This window comes from Plasmodium gaboni, chromosome 14 (assembly GCF_001602025.1).
Source record: "Plasmodium gaboni strain SY75 chromosome 14, whole genome shotgun sequence".
Lineage (NCBI taxonomy): Eukaryota > Apicomplexa > Aconoidasida > Haemosporida > Plasmodiidae > Plasmodium > Plasmodium gaboni.
The window spans coordinates 530,237-552,844 of record NC_031494.1 but is presented as its reverse complement, the minus strand read 5'-3'; the positions used below and the strand labels follow the sequence as shown (position 1 = coordinate 552,844).

At 19.2% G+C, this 22,608-nt stretch overlaps 6 protein-coding genes across 6 annotated transcripts; 3 read left to right on the top strand and 3 right to left on the bottom strand.

Moving 5' to 3' along the window:
• Window positions 1-133: 133 nt before the first annotated feature.
• Window positions 134-1,503, bottom strand: PGSY75_1416300 (conserved protein, unknown function; the record flags this gene model as incomplete). The annotated part of the gene is made up of 2 exons (XM_018787868.1): window positions 134-316; window positions 433-1,503. The coding sequence occupies 2 exons, from the start codon at window positions 1,501-1,503 to the stop codon at window positions 134-136; spliced, it is 1,254 nt and encodes a 417-aa protein (XP_018639240.1).
• Window positions 1,504-3,579: 2,076 nt separating this feature from the next.
• PGSY75_1416200 (metacaspase-like protein) lies at window positions 3,580-10,470 on the top strand (the record flags this gene model as incomplete). The annotated part of the gene is made up of 1 exon (XM_018787867.1): window positions 3,580-10,470. The coding sequence occupies one exon, from the start codon at window positions 3,580-3,582 to the stop codon at window positions 10,468-10,470; it is 6,891 nt and encodes a 2,296-aa protein (XP_018639239.1).
• Window positions 10,471-12,397: 1,927 nt separating this feature from the next.
• Window positions 12,398-15,160, top strand: PGSY75_1416100 (root hair defective 3 GTP-binding protein-like protein; the record flags this gene model as incomplete). The annotated part of the gene is made up of 1 exon (XM_018787866.1): window positions 12,398-15,160. One exon carries the CDS (start codon window positions 12,398-12,400, stop codon window positions 15,158-15,160), a length of 2,763 nt encoding a protein of 920 aa, XP_018639238.1.
• A 590-nt stretch (window positions 15,161-15,750) lies between these two features.
• Window positions 15,751-16,811, bottom strand: PGSY75_1416000 (hypothetical protein; the record flags this gene model as incomplete). Its single annotated transcript, XM_018787865.1, has 4 exons — window positions 15,751-15,822; window positions 15,916-16,108; window positions 16,226-16,379; window positions 16,568-16,811. The coding sequence occupies 4 exons, from the start codon at window positions 16,809-16,811 to the stop codon at window positions 15,751-15,753; spliced, it is 663 nt and encodes a 220-aa protein (XP_018639237.1).
• Window positions 16,812-17,925: 1,114 nt separating this feature from the next.
• PGSY75_1415900 (putative zinc finger protein) lies at window positions 17,926-18,563 on the top strand (the record flags this gene model as incomplete). Its single annotated transcript, XM_018787864.1, has 2 exons — window positions 17,926-18,149; window positions 18,347-18,563. 2 exons carry the CDS (start codon window positions 17,926-17,928, stop codon window positions 18,561-18,563), a joined length of 441 nt encoding a protein of 146 aa, XP_018639236.1.
• Window positions 18,564-19,114: 551 nt separating this feature from the next.
• Window positions 19,115-20,269, bottom strand: PGSY75_1415800 (putative small subunit rRNA dimethylase; the record flags this gene model as incomplete). Its single annotated transcript, XM_018787863.1, has 1 exon — window positions 19,115-20,269. One exon carries the CDS (start codon window positions 20,267-20,269, stop codon window positions 19,115-19,117), a length of 1,155 nt encoding a protein of 384 aa, XP_018639235.1.
• Between the last annotated feature and the right edge of the window lie 2,339 nt (window positions 20,270-22,608).

The window sequence follows — 22,608 nt, the reverse complement described above, 5'->3', positions numbered from 1 at the left end:
AAAACATATACATATATATATATATATATATATATATATAACAATAAACATTGAAATATGTACAGATATTCATTTTATATATTCATATATAGATATTATTATTTTTTATGCTTTTAACTTTAACATGTTAATATTATATAATCAAATTTTCTCCTGGTTGTAATGTACCAAACATAATTTTATTGTTATTTTTCTTTTGATAAGAATCTAATATATGTGTCAGTTCATTTGTGGCTTCTTTATATTGTTCTCCCCCTAAGCAAAAAACGTCAGTTCCAATTCCTAATGATTGTTTACTACTTAAATCAAAATGGCTCTACAAATAAAAAAAAATAAAATAAAACATATAATATATATATATATATATATTTATTTATTTATTTGATGACATATCATTATGTGTCCATATTTTCTTTTTTTTTATTTAATCACCTGTAAGGCTTGCTTTGGGGACATGTGAAAATTATTGTATAAAGAATGAGGTTTGTATATACCAATAGGCAATATAGATAAATCTATATGATTATTCTTTTTGAGTACAACATTATTAACATAGTTTTTAATTTGTAAAAAGTGATTAGAATATCCAGAATGACCACTATAAAAAATTGTAGCATTTGTGGATGAATCATGTATTAAAAAAGAGCCTGGTAGGTATACATTTTTATCAATAAGAAATCTATGACTATTTGATAAGGTTGGTAAATAATAAAAAGATAAATTTTCAAAACTTAATTTATTAAACCAATTTAAAGGATAAACAACTGGGAAATTCCTTTTCAATAAATATCTTCTTATATTCATACCTCCAATAACAATACTATTATCTCTTAATATTATATTTTTTAATGTTTTTTTATCCATAGTATCATATCTATTATTACTTAATAAAATAAAATCAATACTGGGTAAATGTTCAAAGCTTATACCTGGTTTTATTATTCTTTTGACACCTAAAATATTATAAAAACCAATTCTATTTGATAATACAGGATCTATTAATATATTATATTTCGATGTTTGTATTAATATACTCATATGTCCAATATATATAACATTAAATTTATCCTTTTCTAAATTCTTTTTTACTTCAAAAGGTTGTACGTAAGATATTCTTTCCGGCCATAAAGCATTTATTTCTATATCGTCTTTATAATTTATTTTATCATTTTTTATATTATAAATTTTATCATTCATTTTTTCCTTACATTCAAAAAAATTTTTATAAATATATTTTGAACTTTTAACATCATCCTTTTCATCATTTTTATCCATGTTAAATTTCAAATGCAATTTGTTTAATATTTTCTCTTTATATATTTTCTTTATTACATTTTGTTCCTTAATATTTTTGTTTCTTAACCATATATGAAGTATTGGAGAATACACAAAACGATCTAGATAAAAAATTAAAAACCTTACTTTCTTTTTTAGTGTTACATTTAATGTTAAATTGTTATTATGTTTATAATAAGGTAAAAATGTGTTTATTATATTCTTCATTTGAATTATTATTATTTAATAAGAGCATAAGTATATATTCAGAGTTTCTATACAAAAATGTAATACACTTTTAAAATATATTTCACATATTTAGAAGACTTGACATTTTGAGATAGAAAAAAATTTTCGTTTCTTATATTTTTAAATTTATTGAACCATCCCAATTTTATTCAAAAAAAGTATGAGAGTCTTAAAAGGGTACCAAAGTAAAAAAAATAAAAAATAAAAAGATAAATAAATAAATAAATAAATATATATATATATATATATATATATATATATTTAAATATATGTTTTGTAGCTAATTTTTAACAATTTTTTAGGATTCTAATAATAATAGATTATATATAATATATATCAATATAAGGTTAAAATAATTTTTATTTAATACATATCATATATATATATATATATATATATATATATTTTGGAATATAACAGGAGATATATAATATAAATTTATAAATAGGTATATAATCCTAATATTTTTACATATTTATATTACTTTATAAGAATTTTTTTTTTTTATGTTCTTAGGAAGTCAAAACATATTAAAATGATGCTACTTTTTTATATGGTATAGTGCAAAAACATACATAAAATTCTTTTAAAATAATTTAAAGAAAAAAAGAAAAAAAATGATCTGTAAGAATACGGACATATTATAATAAAATAACTAGTGCACATTCAAAGGAATCAGAATTTTATTTTAAAAAGGAAAAAAAAAAAATTAAATAAAAAATAATATAATATAACATAATGAATATAATATGAATATATATATATATATATATATATATATATATATATATATATATATATTTCAATATAGGCATTGATAAAAGTGTAAAACTATACATTGATCTTATCTCACAACAGATATTTAATAAATATCAATACACACACACAAAGGTGAATAAATAAATAAATATATTATATATATAAGACTAAATAATAATGAATTTCCAGAAGGAATGAAGAAATTATATCAGTAATTTTTTTTTTTTCTTTTTTCTTTTTTTATTCGTGAGCTCAAAAATAGTACAGTAGGTAAAAAATATATATAATATATACATAATAAAAAAAAATTTTTAAGAAAGGAACAAGAAGGAAGAAAATAAATAAATTAAAGAAACATATAAAATAAAATGAAATACACATCAGTATAATTATATATTATGACATATGTTAAAATATATATATATATATATATATATTTATTTATTTATTTATTTAATATAAAACAAAATATTAAGAACATAATTTTTAACAAATTTAAATTTCATATTAATAATTATTTTAAAACCGATGTATACCAAAATTTTATTCTTTTGATAAAATATATATTTTCTTTTATTATATTATTTTTTTTCTTTGTTATCAAATTTATTTATTTATTATATATATATAACAAGACCAAAATTCCGATATTTGATTTTATCAACATATATATTTTTCTTCATTTATTCATTTTGATCTCCATATTGTTTAATACTTGTATAGTATTATAAAAAGCATATATGAGATCTTTAATTTATTGCGCACTTATATGCATTGAAAAATATAAACTATAGATTATTCTAATATATATATATTTTAGATGAGTTATATAGAAAATAAATAGTGTATATATCTACACATTTTTTGTATGTTATAACATATAATTTTACTTTATTATTGTATTTTATTTTTTTCACTTTTGATGTCATATATTATATTACCATTAAGATATATATTATATAGTAAAAATAGTATCTTTTATTATATTACAGATATGATTTTATGAATATATATATATATATATATATATATGATGTAGATGGAAAAGTGCACTGTCTTGGTTATATTAATTTTTATCTTTGAATAATGTTTTGATTTTGATTTTGATTTTTGTGTATTTAAGCATTTCTAAAAGTATATATATATATATATATTACTCATTTTATTACTTATTTATTTTGTTTTAATTTATTATTTTTATTTCATTTTATTTTGATTTATTAATTTTTGATCCTGTTCTTTTAATTTCTGATCTTGTATTTTATGTGATTAAAAAAAAAAGAAAAAAAGAAAAAGATGGTTTATAATAATGCAAGTTCAAGGGGAAGAAAGAAAATTGAAGAAAAGTATATTCCTATGAATAGAAAAAGTACCAGTCTAAAAGATCCTTTAGAAACGAAAAATAATAATTATATAAAAAAGTTAGACACATATATAAATGAAGAAGATATTTCTAGTAAAATATTCTGTAAAGACAAAAAAAACAAAACTGAAAATATAAAAAAAAGGATTAATGAAAAGGATACATATACTGATAGAGAAGATGAGACATCTCATAATATACATTATAACAAGAATGTGATGCAAAAATCTAATACAAGAGGTACGATTATAGAAAATATATCAAATTATGAAAGAAACATGGAAATTAATGATAATATTATTAGAAAAATGGGTACAAAGGATTATAATAACGCAAGATTTCAGACAATGTCTACAAATCTTGGGCACCATAACGTTATAAAAAAAATAAATCCTAAGGTTCCTAGTATTACATATAGAACTAAATCATACACAAAAGTAGCGAACGAGAACAAATATAGTAATAATAGCAATAATAATAATATTAACAATATGTATTATTCAAAAAAATTAAATAACAAGAAACTTAGTACAGAATATACACAAAGTATAGATAATAATAACATAATTTCAAAAAAGGTAAATAATAAAAAAACTGCTACGGATAAAGCACAAAGTATATCAAGATATTCCATAAGCAATAGTGTAAAGAAAATTTCTAGTACAAAGGGATATAATACTGACAGGTCACAAACAATGTCTAGATATACTCTACATAATAATAAAAAGGAGTCAAATAATAATACGAATAGAAAGCTATATAGTACACATAGAGGACAAGTAACTGGAGATAATAGTAACATAAATAATGACGTAGAAAAAAAAAAAAGAATTATGAGCTTAAAAAAAAAATATGTAAAAGAATCTTCTACTAATAATATTACAGGTAGCAATGAAAAAAAGAATGCACATAATATATTGAAAAAAAATAATACTTGTGATTTAAACTATCTTAATAAAGAATATAATAATAATAATAATAATAATAAAAATAATAGTATGTATGCACATGCAGAAAACCTATATAACATAAATAATAATGAAGATTGTAGCAGTATACAAATTGGAAAGGATGAAGAAAATGTACAAAAAAATATACCTGAATTTTATACAATTAATTTAGGTAGTGAAAATAAATATAACGGAGAAAATTATATTTTTAAAAACAGAGATAAAAAAATAAAACCAAATATATATAATGAACGTAATAATATGGATTTGCTGGAACATAAAATAAATGATGATATGAGTTATAATTTTTCAGATCATATAAAAGATATTGAATGTTATATAAACCAACTAAATGAATCAAATAAATGTAATATATATAAAGAATGTGATCCTTTGAAATTAACAAGTCCAGTATATGATCATGTTAATCATAATATTATAGAAAATAATGAACATTTGAATGAATATGAAAAACATAATGATATATTAACAACTTCCTATCTAAAATATTACAGTCACACTAATAATAATAATGATTATTATAATGATGAAGATGTCCATTTGGATTTAGGAAAAATGGATAAACGTCTTTCACATGTTAAAAATATCGATAATACTCAAAAGAATGAAATCAATAAAATAGAAACTTTTTCACATATAAAAAAAAAAATAGATGATACTGATGATAGGTATATAGGTTATGAGGATAATAGTTATATGAAGCATACAATGAATGATAAAGATCAATATGTAAAATATGTACCATATAATTATATTATGGAGAAAGAAGATTTATTAAATGAAAAGAGGGAAAATATTTTGGGCTCCGTTATTTCAAAAAATGATGATGTTAAAAGTGCTACGAGTAATAATAATAATATTAATAGTAATAATTACTATTATTATGATAATAAATATAGTGAACATGGAGGAGATAGAGTTTCATCAAATATAGGTTATCCTCATGGAAATAAAAATAATAATATTTTCAATTATGTGAATAATATAAAAGATTTATCATCACCTTTATACTGTAACACTAAAACAAATAGTGCGCATAAATTTCATACAGATAATATTAAGAGTGATCAATTGAATAAATATGAAGATAATAATAAAAATAATCGTAAATTTTTTAGTGGTAATATTTCAAGTAAACAAAAAGAAAATAATAATTTAACGAATTATAATACTCATAGTTCTGAATATAGAATAAAAAGTATTGAGTCTAATTTGACAAAGGATTATAGAAAGTCAATGACATATAATGATATACCTAATTTTTTAGGTTATAATATAAATAATGCAAATGTTCCAAATAGTGATTTTGGTGATTCACAATATATTAATCCAAACGTTTCTTATAAGAATAGTATAGAATCAAATGATGATATTCCAAATAATAATAATAATAATATGGTTAATAATCCAAATGAATATTTAGTATATACTAATGAAAAACATTATGTTCGAATAAATAACAAATTATATGAAAAAACATGTGACAATACTTATATTGAAGTAGATTCTAATTCAAATTTTGAATTCTTAAATGGAATTAATTCTACCCAAAATTACCCTTTTGATAATATAAAGGATAATACATTATATCATAATACAAATAAAAAAGAATATTCTGATTATGTTTCTTCTTATACTAATATTAATAAATATGAAGATATAAACATACCTAATAATATGCATGTTTCAAAAGATGGAAAATATTTATTTAAAAATTATTCCGTTAGTCAAAATGTTTCAGATGACAACAGTGTTCAGGATAGTCTCTTTTCAAGAACAGAAAGAAGTAACAGTCAAAATAGATATGATAAAAATGGAATGAATAATATTGAACACAATTATTATAATAAAAGTAACAGACGAGATATATATTATTATCATAACCAACTAAAAAAATTAGAAAGATTAACACAACAAAACATGAACAGCGGAAGAGATCAAAGAGATATTCCACAAAATGATGATAATGATTATAATGAAGAAAATGATGATAATGATGAAAATGATGATAATGATGAAAATGATGATAATGATGAAAATGATTATGATGTTGAAAATGATTATGATGGTGAAGTTGAAGAAAAGAAAAAGGATAACACAGAAATAGATATGAATAAACATTTACATTTAAATGTTAAAAAAAAAATTAATCAAGAGAAAAATGAAAACACTGGAGTATATATTAATGCTTTTAAGACTATTAAAAATATGAATGAGGTACCTTATAGAAATATTAATAATGATGCCAATTATAATTATAAAGTAAAAAATAATTATCTATATAGTGATGAATTAGAACAAAATAAGAATAGGGACATATCCTTAAAAAAAAATCATCATGGTGATATTTTTGATAATAAAACAGAATTAAAGAGGAAAATATTTAATGAAATAATAAATAGTGATACAATAAATAATGATACAATAAATAATGATACAATAAATAATGATATAATAAAAAATAATGTAAAAAATAATGACATAATGAATAATGATATAATAAATAAAAATTTGATTAATAATTACAATGGAGATAATAGAAATGTGTCAAATAATATATTCACACAACACATAGATAATATAGATAATATAGATAATAGTTTTTACAATTCTGACGATGAAAGAATTAATATAATAGATAATAATAAAAGGATGGATGTGAGGGAAGATGAAAATGATGGATTCAGAAATAATTATTTTGTAGAATTAGAGAAAAGAAAAAAAAATTTGGGGAAGACAAATAATACTACTCCTATATCATTATCAAAAAATGAGACAATAAATAACATGATGATCAATAAAAGAAATTTCTTTAACAATTATATATCTGATAAGGCTAGAGATAAAATATTAAGAAGAGAAATATCATGTAGTGTGAATACAGTACGTAGTAGTAAAGCAAATAACAAAACGTACAGTAATTATTCATCAAATAATAATAATGATAATAATAATAATAATCCATTTATATTAGATAATTCTATAAGAAAAAGTAATATAATTATTACAACAAGTAGTAATGCCAAGTTAATAAATAATACTATTATTAGTAAAGGTATAAATAATAATATTTTAAATATTAACTCAAATAAGAATAAATCATTAAATAGTACTAGACCTAATGCCCTTGGATTATTATCATCAAGAAATGATCTGAACTATATTATGAATAATAATGGTATATCAAATAATCAAATTAATCAACATCTTTTGTATAGTAACAGAAATTATTCTGTAATAAAAATACCAACTGTACATAAGGAAAAAAGTATCTCAAAGATTTCACATAATATAAAATCTAATCTTAATTTGGAACCTAATATAAAAAGACCTACAAATATAAAAGCCCCTACAAATATAAAAGCACCTACAAATTTAAAAGTACCTACAAATATAAAAGCACCTACAAATTTAAAAGTACCTACAAATTTAAAAGCACCTACAAATTTAAAAGCACCTACAAATTTAAAAGTACCTACAAATTTAAAAGCACCTACAAATTTAAAAGCACCTACAAATATAAAAATATCTACAAATGTAAAAATACCTACAAATATAAAACAACAAGAATTTTCAAATGTCATCTTAAATTCTAAAGGAATACCCAAATTCGACCTATATGAAGATAAATATACAACTATAATTCCACCCCTACATAGACAATCAAATTCAAATTTAGCATTTAAAAATACTAAGCTCAACTTAAACAGTGAAATGTATACAGAAAAAGAACTTATAAAATGTAAGTCCATTAATAATAGTGATATATATAATTATTTAAGAAATACTTATAACAAAACCCCGTCAAAATTTTATCGTACCGTATCTTATCGTAATATGAGTTTGAAGAAAAATAAATCCATGTTAGAAAATAGCAAAAAAAAACAAACCGAAAAAAAAGAAGATAATCTTATGAGTACATTTAATTATACATCCGAAGTTGATAGTAAATATATTGTTAAAAAAGCTGTTGTTGTTGGTTGTAATTATGTGAGTGAAGAACGAAGTAGACTATATGGTTCTGTGAATGATGCATATGTATTTTGTAGAGCTTTAGTAAAATATTTTGATTTTTTACCCGAAAATATATTATTATTAACTGACAGTTTACCATCAAATGCTTATATATATGAAGATTTTGATATAAATAGAAAAAATTATATAAATGTAGATGAAGAAGAAAATGTTAAAAATAATGAACCATTAAAAAAGAAGAACATTTTTGATTTATTTAATACAAATGCATTATATACTACATTAAAGAAAACTAATGAAGAGGAACTTAATTGTAATTCATGTAAAGATGTTGATATTAAAAATGTAGACATTTCTTCTGAAAAAATTAATTTTAATTTATGGCCAACAAGAGTAAATATATTAAAGGCTGTTAATTGGCTAGTTAGAGATTCAGTACCCTTTGGTTCTTATGTATTTTATTTTGCTGGAAAAAGTGTACAAGTAGATAATATGAGTGGATGGGAAGGAGAGGGATATGATGAAGCATTTTTATGTTCAGATCCATTTAATAAAATTTCTGAACATAATGTAATAACAGCTGTTCAATTAAAAGATTTATTATTAAGTATAAATGAAAATGCACAAATGACTATCATTTTAGATTGTTCAGGTGGACAAACTATCTTAGATCCTGCAGGAACTGAAAATTCCTTATCTTATATTAAAGGATGCAAACAAAAAGGTATATGGCCTATAACTAATCCAACCAATAAAGTGCATAAAGCAATATATGATATAACTATACTAAACAATACATCGATGAAGAAATATTTCTGTAGATCAAGATATTCAAAATTAATAGAAGTTGAATCCACATCAGCAATGATAGATCCTTTATTACAATCTATATCATCTTTACCAGTAGCACCTAAAGCTTATTGTTTATGTGCGGCTACCTGGGAACAAATTTCTATAGAAGGATTATTTCCTATCATAGAATTTGCTAGGGTATCTCAGCTAAAGAAACCTGAATCTTATAAAACAGGTCAAGATGATTACCAAAATATGAACAAAAAGAAAATAAGAGAAGAAAACAAAAATGGGCAAGGTTCAAATGGATTAATAAATAAGAACAACAGTTTATCTAAAAAAACAAATTATGAGAAAAATTTCAACTTTACATTGAATATGATGAAAATGTTTTTCAGTAATACAAATAATGAAGAAAATGAATTACATGAGAAAGGAAAAGTAAATAGATTAGGAATTAATGATAATGATAGTGATTATAGTGATAATAATAATAATAATAATTCTTATTATGATGATGGGGAAAAGGGTTTTAAGGATTTTCAACAGAATTTAAATAATGTAGATCAAAAAGATGTGATTAAAAATAAGAAATTAAAAGATAATTATATCCTTGTTAGTCATGGAGTATTTACTTACTGTTTAATTGAAGCTATTATTGAATTTAAAGAAAAGGAATTAAAATATAATATCCTAGAAAAAAAGAATGAACAATTTATACCTATGACATTAAAAAATTTAATTAATGTTATTCAACAAAAAATGCAAAATATAAAATATAATAAATTAAAAAAAATAAATCAAAAACCAGAATTTACTATACATCCAGGTGCTAATGCTACTAATAATAATTATTTTGTTCATTATTCAAAAAATATACATTTCCAAAATTATAAATGTAATTTCATAAATGCAGATTTATCTCCTTTTTTAAATGTAAATAAAGCATGGGAAGAAATTAACAGAACTACTCTGAGAAATAGAAAATCTCTATCGTTAAGTTCAACTTTAATAAACACTGCATCATCCAAATATTTTACTCAGAAAAATGAGCAATTTAAAAATTCTTATTCGCTCAAATATTAATTCGCATAAAAAAATATATTACCAAAAAGGAAAAAACGAAGGTATACTACAACAGAAAAAAATTATGCATAAAATATATATATATATATATTATTTGAATTTATTTAATTATTTTATATACCTTTTCTTTTTAGCAATATATAATTTATCTTTTATAATTTTATTATCTATTCTTTTTACATTTTGAATGCTCATGATATAATATTTTAATAGTTTATATTCCATTATGTGAATATAATGAGTATATATATATTTATGCTTACTTCCATCAAAAATTATATATAATATATATATATATTATATATATTTATTTATTTACCATTTAATTAAATTAATTTATTTTAATTGGACATGATTAAATAGAGATAAAAAATTTTTAAAATTCTTATAAAGAATATATTATTTTTTGCCCAAAAGATTGTTGAACTAGAAAAAAAAGAAAAAGAAAACCAAGAGAAAAGGAAAAGGAAAGAATGAAAGAAAAAAAAAATCGTACTTATTATAGGATACATCAATTGAAATGATTATATTTTATTCTTTAATTAAAAAAATGCCTTTTTATTTATTCATACAAAGAATACAAAAATACATAATTATATACATACATATATCCTAATTGAAATAATAAAAATTTTTGTAAAAATATTAAAGAGAAAACCATATATCTAATAAATTTTGTATAACCAAAAACAACATTTTATATTGGTTTCCCTTTTTTTCATTTTAAATTATATCAAAGAGTTATTATTCATTATTAATTTTTTATTTTTTTCATAATATGAAAAATGAAAAAAATATATTATATTTATAATTATATTTTAATGTTTACTAAGGAAAAAAAAATTTTATTTTTTTTTTGTTCTTCATATATTTTTTGTAAAAATCTATATATATAAACATATTTATATATTTTATATATTATGTATATATATTATATATAAAATACTACATATATAAAAAAATACATATAAATCATATAATATATATATAATATTTTTTTTTTTTTTTTTTTTTTTTGGTAAAAATAAATTAAAATTAAAAAAAAAAATATATATATATATATAATATATATTTTTATTTAATTAAATTTATAATAAATTTATCAAAGAATCATGGAAGAAACCTTACTTTTTGAAGTCAAAATATGCATTTATGCAATTACAAAATAGATTTTTTTTTTTATTATTTTTTTTTAAAATCAGCATTCTCTTGTTGTTACTAAAAAAAGAAAAAATATATATTTTTATTTTGCTTTTTACATATTTTTCCGAAATAAAAAATATTTTCTTTTTTTTGTTTGTTTTTGTTTTTTATTTTTTCTAAAATTTTTTCATCCAGAACAATTTAAAAAATATAAAAGTTAAAAGTTATTAATATGTAATAATATAACATATATAAAGACGAGATAATTGTAATATAATATAATACATATGAATGAAAAGAAAAAAAAGAAAATAATTATATAATATAATATAATATATATATATATATATATTTATTTTAATTATACATCGTTTTTTTACATATAAATAATTTTATGATTATTCAAAAAAAGAAAATGAACACATATGCAATATATATATATATTTATTATATACATTTATAAATATACAAATTATAGTACAACATTTACCTCAATCGTCTTTTTTTTTTAATTTAATTTAATTTTATATTTTCTTTATATTTTGCGCGTACGAACAAATTGATAATTGTATTTGTTAAATGGTTACAATATTTTACTAACATGAATATATGTATGTATTAAGGACTATACATTTAAGTGATGGTTTAAAAAAACAAATTAACTAATAAAGAATATAAGAATTTTTTTTGTTTGTTATATAATCCATTTGAATTATATTTAATATTATATTATATTTTATTATATATCTTTTTCTTTTTTCTTTTGTTTTTTCTTAAATTTAAAATGGAGAAGGGTGTCGAAAAAACACAGATAATAGATTATGAAGGCAATGTATTGGAAGATTTAAAAGAATGGATGATTGATAATAAATTGAATGATTTAGGATTCAATTATAATGTAATAGCTGTGTTAGGTAGTCAAAGTAGTGGTAAAAGTACCCTATTAAATAATTTATTTAAGACATCTTTTGATGTGATGAATACTAAACAAGGACATAGTCAAACAACAAAAGGTTTATGGTTAAGTTATGATAAATTTGATGATGAGAATAATAATAGTAGTTCATTTTTTAAATTAAAAAAAAAGAATAAACCTACCTTAATATTAGATGTCGAAGGTACAGATTCTAAAGAAAGAGGTGATAACAGATTAACTTTTGAACATCGTTCTGCTTTATTTTGTTTAGCATTAGCAGATTGTGTTATAGTAAATTTATGGTATCATTCATTAGGTAATTTTACAGCTTCTAATTATGGTTTATTAAAAACCGTTATGGAAGTTAATCTTGAATTATTTCAACAAGAAAAAAATAGTCCGAAGACTATATTATTATTTACTGTAAGAGATTGGTTTGAAGAATTTGCTCCTATTGAAGTAGTAAAAAATAAAATATTAGATGAATACATAAATAAAATATGGAAAGAAATGAAGAAGCCTAAAGAAGCTGAGAAATTAAATATTAATAATTATTTCATTATTGAAGTAGTTGGTTTATCTCACGGTATAATAAAAAAAGAAGATTTTTTAAAAGATGTAAATAATTTAAGAGATAAATGGATTAATCATTTAAGACCTTCTAAATATTCTAGAAATATACCATCTGATGGTTTTGCACATTACTGTAATAATATATGGAATACTATTGTTAAACAATCACAACTAGATATTCCATCCCAAAAAGAAATGTTATCTACATTTCGATGCCAAGAAATTAAAAATAATGTTATAAATAATATAAGTAAAGAAATAAAAGAAAAATCAATAGAATCACATAATAAGGTTATTGAAAATTTTAAAGAATGGGCTGAAAAAAACATCATAGAAAAATGTTTAGATGATTATTTTAAAGATGCTTCTAGATATAAAGAAAATATCTGTTTAAGAACATCACAAGAATTATTAGATTATTTATTTACACAATTACAAGCTATTGTAGATAATAATTTACAATATATTCAAAGAACATTATGTACAAAATTTTTTAATGAATTAAGTAATATGTATAAAGTTTGTACTATTGAGAAAAATACGTTTTCATTTTCTAGAGATTCCAATTTAAAAACAATAAAAGAACATAATAAAAATACATCTAGTGAAGATGTCAAAAGAGATTTATTAAATAATAATCAAGATAAGTGTTTACATTTATGGTCAAACTTTTTATATAATTCAGATAAATTGGAATATTTTACCCTTTGTAACTTTTATGAAAATTATGAAAAATCTAATATCGAAATAAGGACAAATATGAAAAATGATGACAACATAAAAAGTGATGACAACATAAAAAAGGATAAAAGCATAAAAAATGATGATAATAATAATATTACAACGCATCACTTTAATTATAAACCTTCTTTGAGTGTATTATCGACTTCTATATATAAAGATTCTAACCGTATTAGAAATGTACAATGTGGTATATTATTAAATAAAACAAGACAAATCATAAAAAATAGTTTTAAAAATATGGACACATATCTTCTTACAACAAAAAATACAGAAGAATATTGGAATAATACAGTACAGCTGGTTCTAAATTTACAAGATAGTATTCATATAAATTTAACTAAATGTTTTATAAACCTTAAAGGTTCAAATGACAAAAACTCAAATATGTATGATGATGATGACATGATTTATAATAATGATGATGGTGATGATGCTAATCTATCTAAAAATGATGAAAGTCATAATAATAAATTTTCATTTTCACTTACGAATGTAAAAAGTAGTTTTCAAAATATAAATAATAACAATGAGGTTAATGATGAGATATGTTATACAAATGCTTTAAAAAAAATAGATCTAATTAAAAATAACCAAGTATATAAAAGTACGATAAATGAAGAAATTAATAATAAATTACAAAATAAAATATTTGTAAATGAATTAAAAAATTATTATTTAGATGAAATTATGGATGCGTTAAAAAGTAAATTAGATGAAATATCAGAAAATTTGGCTAATATTATTATACAAAGATTTGAATCAGTTTTTAATTATGATGAATATGAACAACCAAGACAATGGAGAGATATTTCTATGGTTGAATTAAAAAAGATTTTTCTTAATTCGAAAAATTACGCATTCTTAATAATAGATATATTACAAAAAAATATAAAAGTTGAATTAATTGATGATTATTTACCTAATAATTTTATAAAAGATGAAATTATTGAAAAAGGAAAAATTAAAGCAAAAAGGAAAATTCAAGAAATTTGTAGAGATGCTCAATATATTCAAGAAACAGGAGCCAAGATGAGCTTAAAAAATATTCCTGTAGTTTTCTGGATTATCTTGTTATTATTTGGATGGAATGAAATTTTATTTTTCATTAGAATGTTCTTTAAACTAAATGTAATCTTACCACTCTTTTTTGCAGTAGCATTTATAGTATCTACTTTTGTATATAATGGAAATACACAAGCCTTATCATATATTAATAAAATTATTTTTTATATGGCTAAAAATTCGTATAATTTTTATAAGCATATACAAGCAATTAGTAACCCACCACCAAAAAATGTGCAAAAAGAAGAATAGTTTTACAGTGCAAATTAATAAAAAATCTATATATAAATAAATATATATATTTACCCTTTGTTTTTAAGTACATATGTCTATACATAATTGTCTTTCTTTTTTATATTTTTTTGTTTTCTTTTAAAAATAAAAAAAGGTTATGTGTTCACATTATGTTATATATATGTATATTTAAAATTTTTTTTTTTTTTTTTTTTTTTTTTTATATTTTTCATTACAATATTTCCTTTTTTTTTTGTGATTCATAGATAAAGGTATTATAATTTTATGTATTTACATTATAAGTTAAAAAATAATATATGTTTGAAAAAATTTGAAAAGAATATTTAAAAAAACATAAACACGAAATCTTTTAAAGGATATATTAATATTTGAAACAAACATTTTGAAGGTTACAAGAAAAAGTAAATAAATTAATAGAAAAGGTTCTTAACAAATTTTATTAAAAAGGAAGCAAAAGTAAATGTAATCTTTTTGCATATTAGGCGCATTAATATAAAAAATGAAAGTATAATATTATTGTTACTTGTTATAAGTGTATAATATATATATATATATATATATATATATAAATATATATATATTTTTATTTATAGCTCTTTTTCTACTACAGAATTTTCTTGAATAACTTTATTGAATACGTTCCCAAATTCTTTGGAAATCTGAGAAATGAAAAATATATATATATATATATATATATATATATATATATATATATTATTATTATTATTGTGAAGAATTACGTTGTTTTTTACCTTTGTTATTAAATTATAAGAATGAAGAATGAAGGACGATAGGTATCTATAATTTTCTTGAGAAAAATAAGATTTCGTGTAAGGTAAAAAGAGGACACTAAATCTTATTATCAAATATACTGATATTCCCATATAGAGAATTTTAAAAATAGGTTTAATAACACCGTCCCATAGTAATGACCCTACTAAATAGCTGAATATAAAAAAAGAAAAAGTAATAATAGTAAATAAATCATAAATTCAAAAAGAAATAAGCATATATATATAATATATATATGTGTGTGTTTATTTGTATATTTCTTTATCTGACACTAAATAAATCCATTCTATAATAGTAAAAATTGCAGAACATAGAAGGACAAAACCTAGGAAATTATTTTTTTCGTCAAACATAGAATATAGCTGTATACTTATGGGTATTAAATCAGGTGACTTTCTAAACCAGTTTAAATGAAAAATGGATTCTAAATGAATAAGGAATATAAATTAAAAAAAGAAATAAAAGAAACTAGTATAAATATATATATATATATATATATATATATATATATATATATATATGTGTGTATATTTTTCCTATATATATTTATTTTATGAAATTTTTGTTTTAATTCTACAACTTTATATTTGTTATATTTTCAAATTATTATACTAATTGGTCTAGGTAAAACAGGACATGGTGTTTTTTTGACATAAACCTTTTGGATATCTTTTATCTTTAACTTATTCCTTATTTCTAATTTTACTGTTTTAGGTTCTTTTTTTCTATAATATAATAAGTTATATACTTCATCTTCAGAACTGGAATAAATGTTATAACATCCATTCCATATAATATGACAATATAATAAATAAGATATAGCGAAACAAAAGGTTACAATTTTTTGAACATTCATTTTATTATGTTTTATTATTTTTTTCTTTTCTTATATTTTATCTATATCTTAATTCATATATATATTATAATGGATAGAAAATTCCCGACCATTATATGAGTTATTATATTTCAAATTTTTATTATATCTTAAGGAGGATAATAATACCTAAAAATATAATTTTAATAATTAGGAAATATATATATATATTTTTTCTTATAATAAAAGACAAATATATGTATTATAATACATCTGAAGAAAAAGAAAAAGATAAAGATAAAAGAAGGAACATAATGATGGATAACTTTTGATTATATGATATACAGCTAATATATATATATATATATATATATATATATATTGTAGTATTTTTTTTTTTTTTTTTAATTTTTAATATTTTTGGGAAAAGACCTATTAAAATTAATACGAATATACACACAAAAAGGAAGAAACAAGGAAAGAAAAGAAAAAAAAAAGAAATATTTTGGTATAAAAATATATTACCAGAGAAACAATATAATTTTTTTGATACTGTCATATTTTTTTTTATAAAAGAAATAATTTATTGATTAAAAAAAAAATAAATATATTAAATCATTATATAAAATATTAATATAAAAATATTGATTAATCAAACGCAAAAAGGAATATATTTACTACAATACTATATTATACATTACAATATCTTAAAAAAAGTACATAATATATATATAATGTTTGTAGGGGAAAAATAGGAAAGGAGAAATAACGATTAAATAAGAATATATAAATGAAAAAAATTATAGTACCGTTTAAAAAAAAAAATTCTTTTTTCTTTTTTAAAATAATTATTTATATAATATACATTTATGTATTATATATATAAATTTTTTTTTTTTTTTTTTTTTTTTTTCCAAAAAAAATTATTTAATTGTATAAGGAATATCATATTATATATCTATTTTATTTTTTTACTACTATATATATATATATATTTATATATATATTTATATTTGTATTTGTATAAGCAAATTTTTTTATTTTATAATTTTTAGAAGACAAAAAAGTCATGGAATTTTTGTTATTTGTTCCATAATTATTTTAATATAACCTAAATTTTTCTTGTTTAATAATTTTATATGAATTATAATTTTAAATGGGAAGAAGACCACTGGATAAAAACTTAAAAAAGGAAAAAGATGTTAAAGTGATAAAAAAAAGAAAAAGGAAAAAGGGATCAGATAGTGATGATGACGATGATGATATTGAAATAGCTAATACTAATATTCCCATAAATAGAAACGTTTCTACTAAATTTAAACAAAGAGAAAAAGTGGATATTAATTTAATATTAGCACAAGATGAAGAGGATGCATTTAAGTAAGATATTATTAATATGTATATTTGCATATAATATATATATATATATATTAAATATATGTTGAACATATGAAAGAAGAATCATATTAATAAAACATGACACTATAGTTAATAATTTATGAATAAAGGTTTTATATACATATTAAAATATATTATATATATTATATATATATATATATATATTATTCCTTATGTAGAACGAAAACCTATTGCTGGACAAAAGTGAATGCTGGAAATACCTCACTCGTAAAAAGAAAACTTTGTACAGTTTGTGGATTTGAAGGGAAATATAAATGTTTAAAATGTTTTGAACATAAACCTACTTCTTTTGTAAGATATACCTGTTCTTTAAATTGTAAAAAAATTCATGATGAATCTTCTTGTTGTAAATCTAAAATGTTAGGAACATGGTAAAAGGAACAGTGTTTGAGTAAATTTATTTTATTTTATTTTATATTATTATTATTTTTTTTTTTTTTTTTCAGTATTATAACAATATAATAAATTATACATATAATAAATTATACATATGATAAATACATACCGTTAATTTAATTTTTTTTTTTTTTTATAAACCATAATTTTATTATATATAATTTTTTTTTTATACCATTTGTTTGTTATTTTATAATATAGTTTAAAATTAGCACATAAAAAAAATAGAATAAAAATAAATCAATAAATAAAATGAAAAAAAAAAAAAAAAAAGATAATATATGTATCTATATCCTTATATATACATATTATTAAAAGGTCTAATTAAACAAATTGAAAATATACATATATACTATATAAATTAATAAAATATTTTATCCTTTTTTTTTTTTTGAAGGATTAGATTATTTTTAAAATAAATTATAACATAATAAATGTGTGAAAATTAATAAGTTTGTATAAATATATATATATATTTATATTTATGGGCTAGAATTTTATGTATTGTGAAACCTATAATTATCATTTTATCAATCATCTATAATTTGATCGGAATCATTCATATCGTCATCGAGAAAGATATTAGACATGTCATTATTCTTAACATTTGAAATATTAAAGAAATGTATACCTTTTTTATTAAATTCTAATAACAATTTAAGAAAATCATTTTCATCTAAATTTATACTTCTCTTTTCGCACATATCCAAATGTTCTAAAACATCTAAACAATATTTTTTAAATGGAAAGTTTACGGGTATTTGTTTATTTAATGTGCACCAGTTTTTATAATTATGTTCTAACATATTAAGAACTGCATTTCTTTTAAAGATAGCATGAAGTGTTTTTCTTTTTCTACTGAAGCATATTCTTAATAAATTATCCCACTCATCAAAATTTGTTAAGAAACTACTTTCTTTTGGTACAAGTTTAACAATAACACTATCAACTTTGGGAGGAGGGTTAAAACTACTTCTATTGACATTACAAACTTTTGTAACTTTACAGAATAATTTTACATTAATAGTTAATCTACTATAATTACTATCTCCAACATTAGCTAACATTCTTTCTGCAAATTCTTTCTGAAACATTAAAACAGCACATTTGAATAATGGTCTATGTGATATTAATTTAAAAATAAGTGGACTTGATATTTTATATGGAATATTAGCTGTACAAACGTCAAATTTAGGAAATACCGTTTTTATAGCATCCCCTTCATATACTTCTAAATTATTATATCCTTCATAAAGACATCTCTTTTTTACCTCACTTATCATTCTTGAATCAATATCTATTGTTATAACTTTTTTAGCTAGTGGTAACAATTTAACAGTTAAATTTCCTGTACCACATCCAATTTCTAATACTATATCTGAGCTTTTTATTTTTGATGCATATATGATTTTATCTAAAATACCTGGATTTTTTAAAAGATGTTGACCATGCTTTTTATATAATATCATATTCATTTTATTTCCCTTCTGTACTTTTGAAGTACTTATATTCCTCTTTCCATGATTCTTTTTACTTATTCCATCACTTACATTTTTTATAATTTTTGTCGATTTACTATTATTTATTATATTATTATAAAACCCTTTATTCACTTTCATTGTTACTATATTGTTTTTAAATAGTTTCAAGGAGTTGTTCAAAAGGTAGGATGACAAACATAACATATCATATAAAATTAAGCTCTAAACTTATTCATAATATATATATATATATATTACTTTTTTTTTTTTTTTATTATTATTCAACACTTAAAATATATATATTACAAATAATATTATAAATGAATAAAAAAGTTATAAAGTTTCAACATCATACAACAAATAAGGATATATATATAATAATAAATATATTTATTTATATTTTCAATTTTTATATATTTATATTAAAAATAAAGAAATAAAATTTAATTAAAAAAGTAGTGAACAGTTTTTTTTTTTTTACATTAAATTAATAAAGGCAGGGTTGACAAAAAAAATAAAAAGGAAAATGTTTACATATATTATTAAATAAATTATTATAGTATATAGTATAAATTTAAAAATAAGTACATATATATATATATATATATATATATATATATATGTTTATTTATGTAGAAAAGAATTATATATTCAAAATATTTTCTTTTAATATATATACAAATTTATGGAAAGAAAACAAATAAATAAAAATAATTAGAAAGCTCTAATTTTATTAGCATATATTTTTTATATGAATTTATATTACCAAAAAATATTAAAAAAAATTTATTTAATATTTTTATGAAATATATATGTCATTTCATTTATATATATGTAATTATATTATATATAATATAATGTAATTTTGTTCTTTTAATACAAAAAAATAAATAAATAAATAAATAAATAAATAAATACCGATTAACTACTTCATTTTATAAATCTTATGAGAATACTATAAGATGAAAATTTTAAAAAAGGAAATTATATTATTGGAGATTTTATAGAAATGTTGAATATTTGTAAAAGTATAATTAAACGTTTTTAATGAATAAATGAATATTAATTAGGAACAAAAAATTAATAACTTGTTTTTATTCTTAACATATTATCTTAATATATATGTTTTTCCTACATAAAGTGTTAATAATATGATGAAAATTAAAGAAAAAAAAAAAAAAAAGTAATAAAACACATATTAAAACCATATATAGGCAATATGTATATATATATATATATATACGTTCTTTTATATAATATAAAATAGCTCTTTATATATCAGAATAAAATTTATTTTGTGTACCTTATGAATCGAAATATGATACCGAATAATTTATTAAAAAATATTTTCTTATAATTTAATATATTTAATTAAGGGTTTATTTTATTTATTTTTAATGTATTTCTTTTCTTTCGTTTTATACATTAAATTATTCTTTAAGCAAAAAAAAAAAAGGATTTAGGTCTAATTTAACCACATGAAGACAGATATGAATTTTTATAACATTATATAAACATGTATATATTATTTAAAACAATACAAGATAAAATACCATTTTAATTTCAACATGTGTGTAAATAATATATTTTCGATGTATAGATATCAACTTTTTTTTTTTTTTAAATATAAATAAAATTAAATTATAATTTATGTTCTATTACTATATATATGAATATATATCACATATATGTGAAATGATTTTTTAAGCAACAAATGATTAATTTTATTTTATGCTTGTATTTTTTTTATTTTAATTTATTTTCACTTTTTTTTTTTTTTTATCTTTTTACAAATGTTTTCTTTTCTTCTAATATTTAATAATACATATATATATATATATATATATATATTATTTAAATTCTTTTTATATATATTTTGTAAGTTACTTTATATAATATATATACATATTTGACATATTCTTTTACCTTCTATAAAATTTTATGAAACCCATGCAATAATATATATATATATATATAGATATAATATTACAATTTTGTAAAAATATATTTTTTTATTATTTTTATATATTTTATTCGGCTACTATTTTTTTTCATTCCTTTCCTTTCCATTCTATCTTTCTTTTGTTTTTTTTTTTTTTTTTTCATTTTTTTTCTACTTATCATATTTTTCTTCAATTTTTATTTGCGTGCAGTATTTTTTTCTTTTTATTTTTTAAAGGTTAAATTTATATAAGCATAATGAAATATTCAAGAAAAAAAAATATAAAAAAGAACTTGACAAAAAGTTAAAATTTTTTTTTATAATGCTTGTATATATATTCATATGTACACTTAATGATAAATATGGGTACCTTTTTTTTTTTTTTTTTTTTTTTTTTTTTTTTTTTTTTTTTTCTTTTTTTTTTTTAAAATAAATTTTTTTTTTTTTTTTTAAAATTAAATAAAAAAAAAAATTTTTTTTTTAATTTGTGTATAAAAAAAAAAAAAAAACTGAAAATAATTAAAATATATTTTTTTTTTATAAAAAGGTGGTGTTTTTTTTTTTTTTTTTTTTTTTTTTTTTTTTTTTAATATAAAATTGT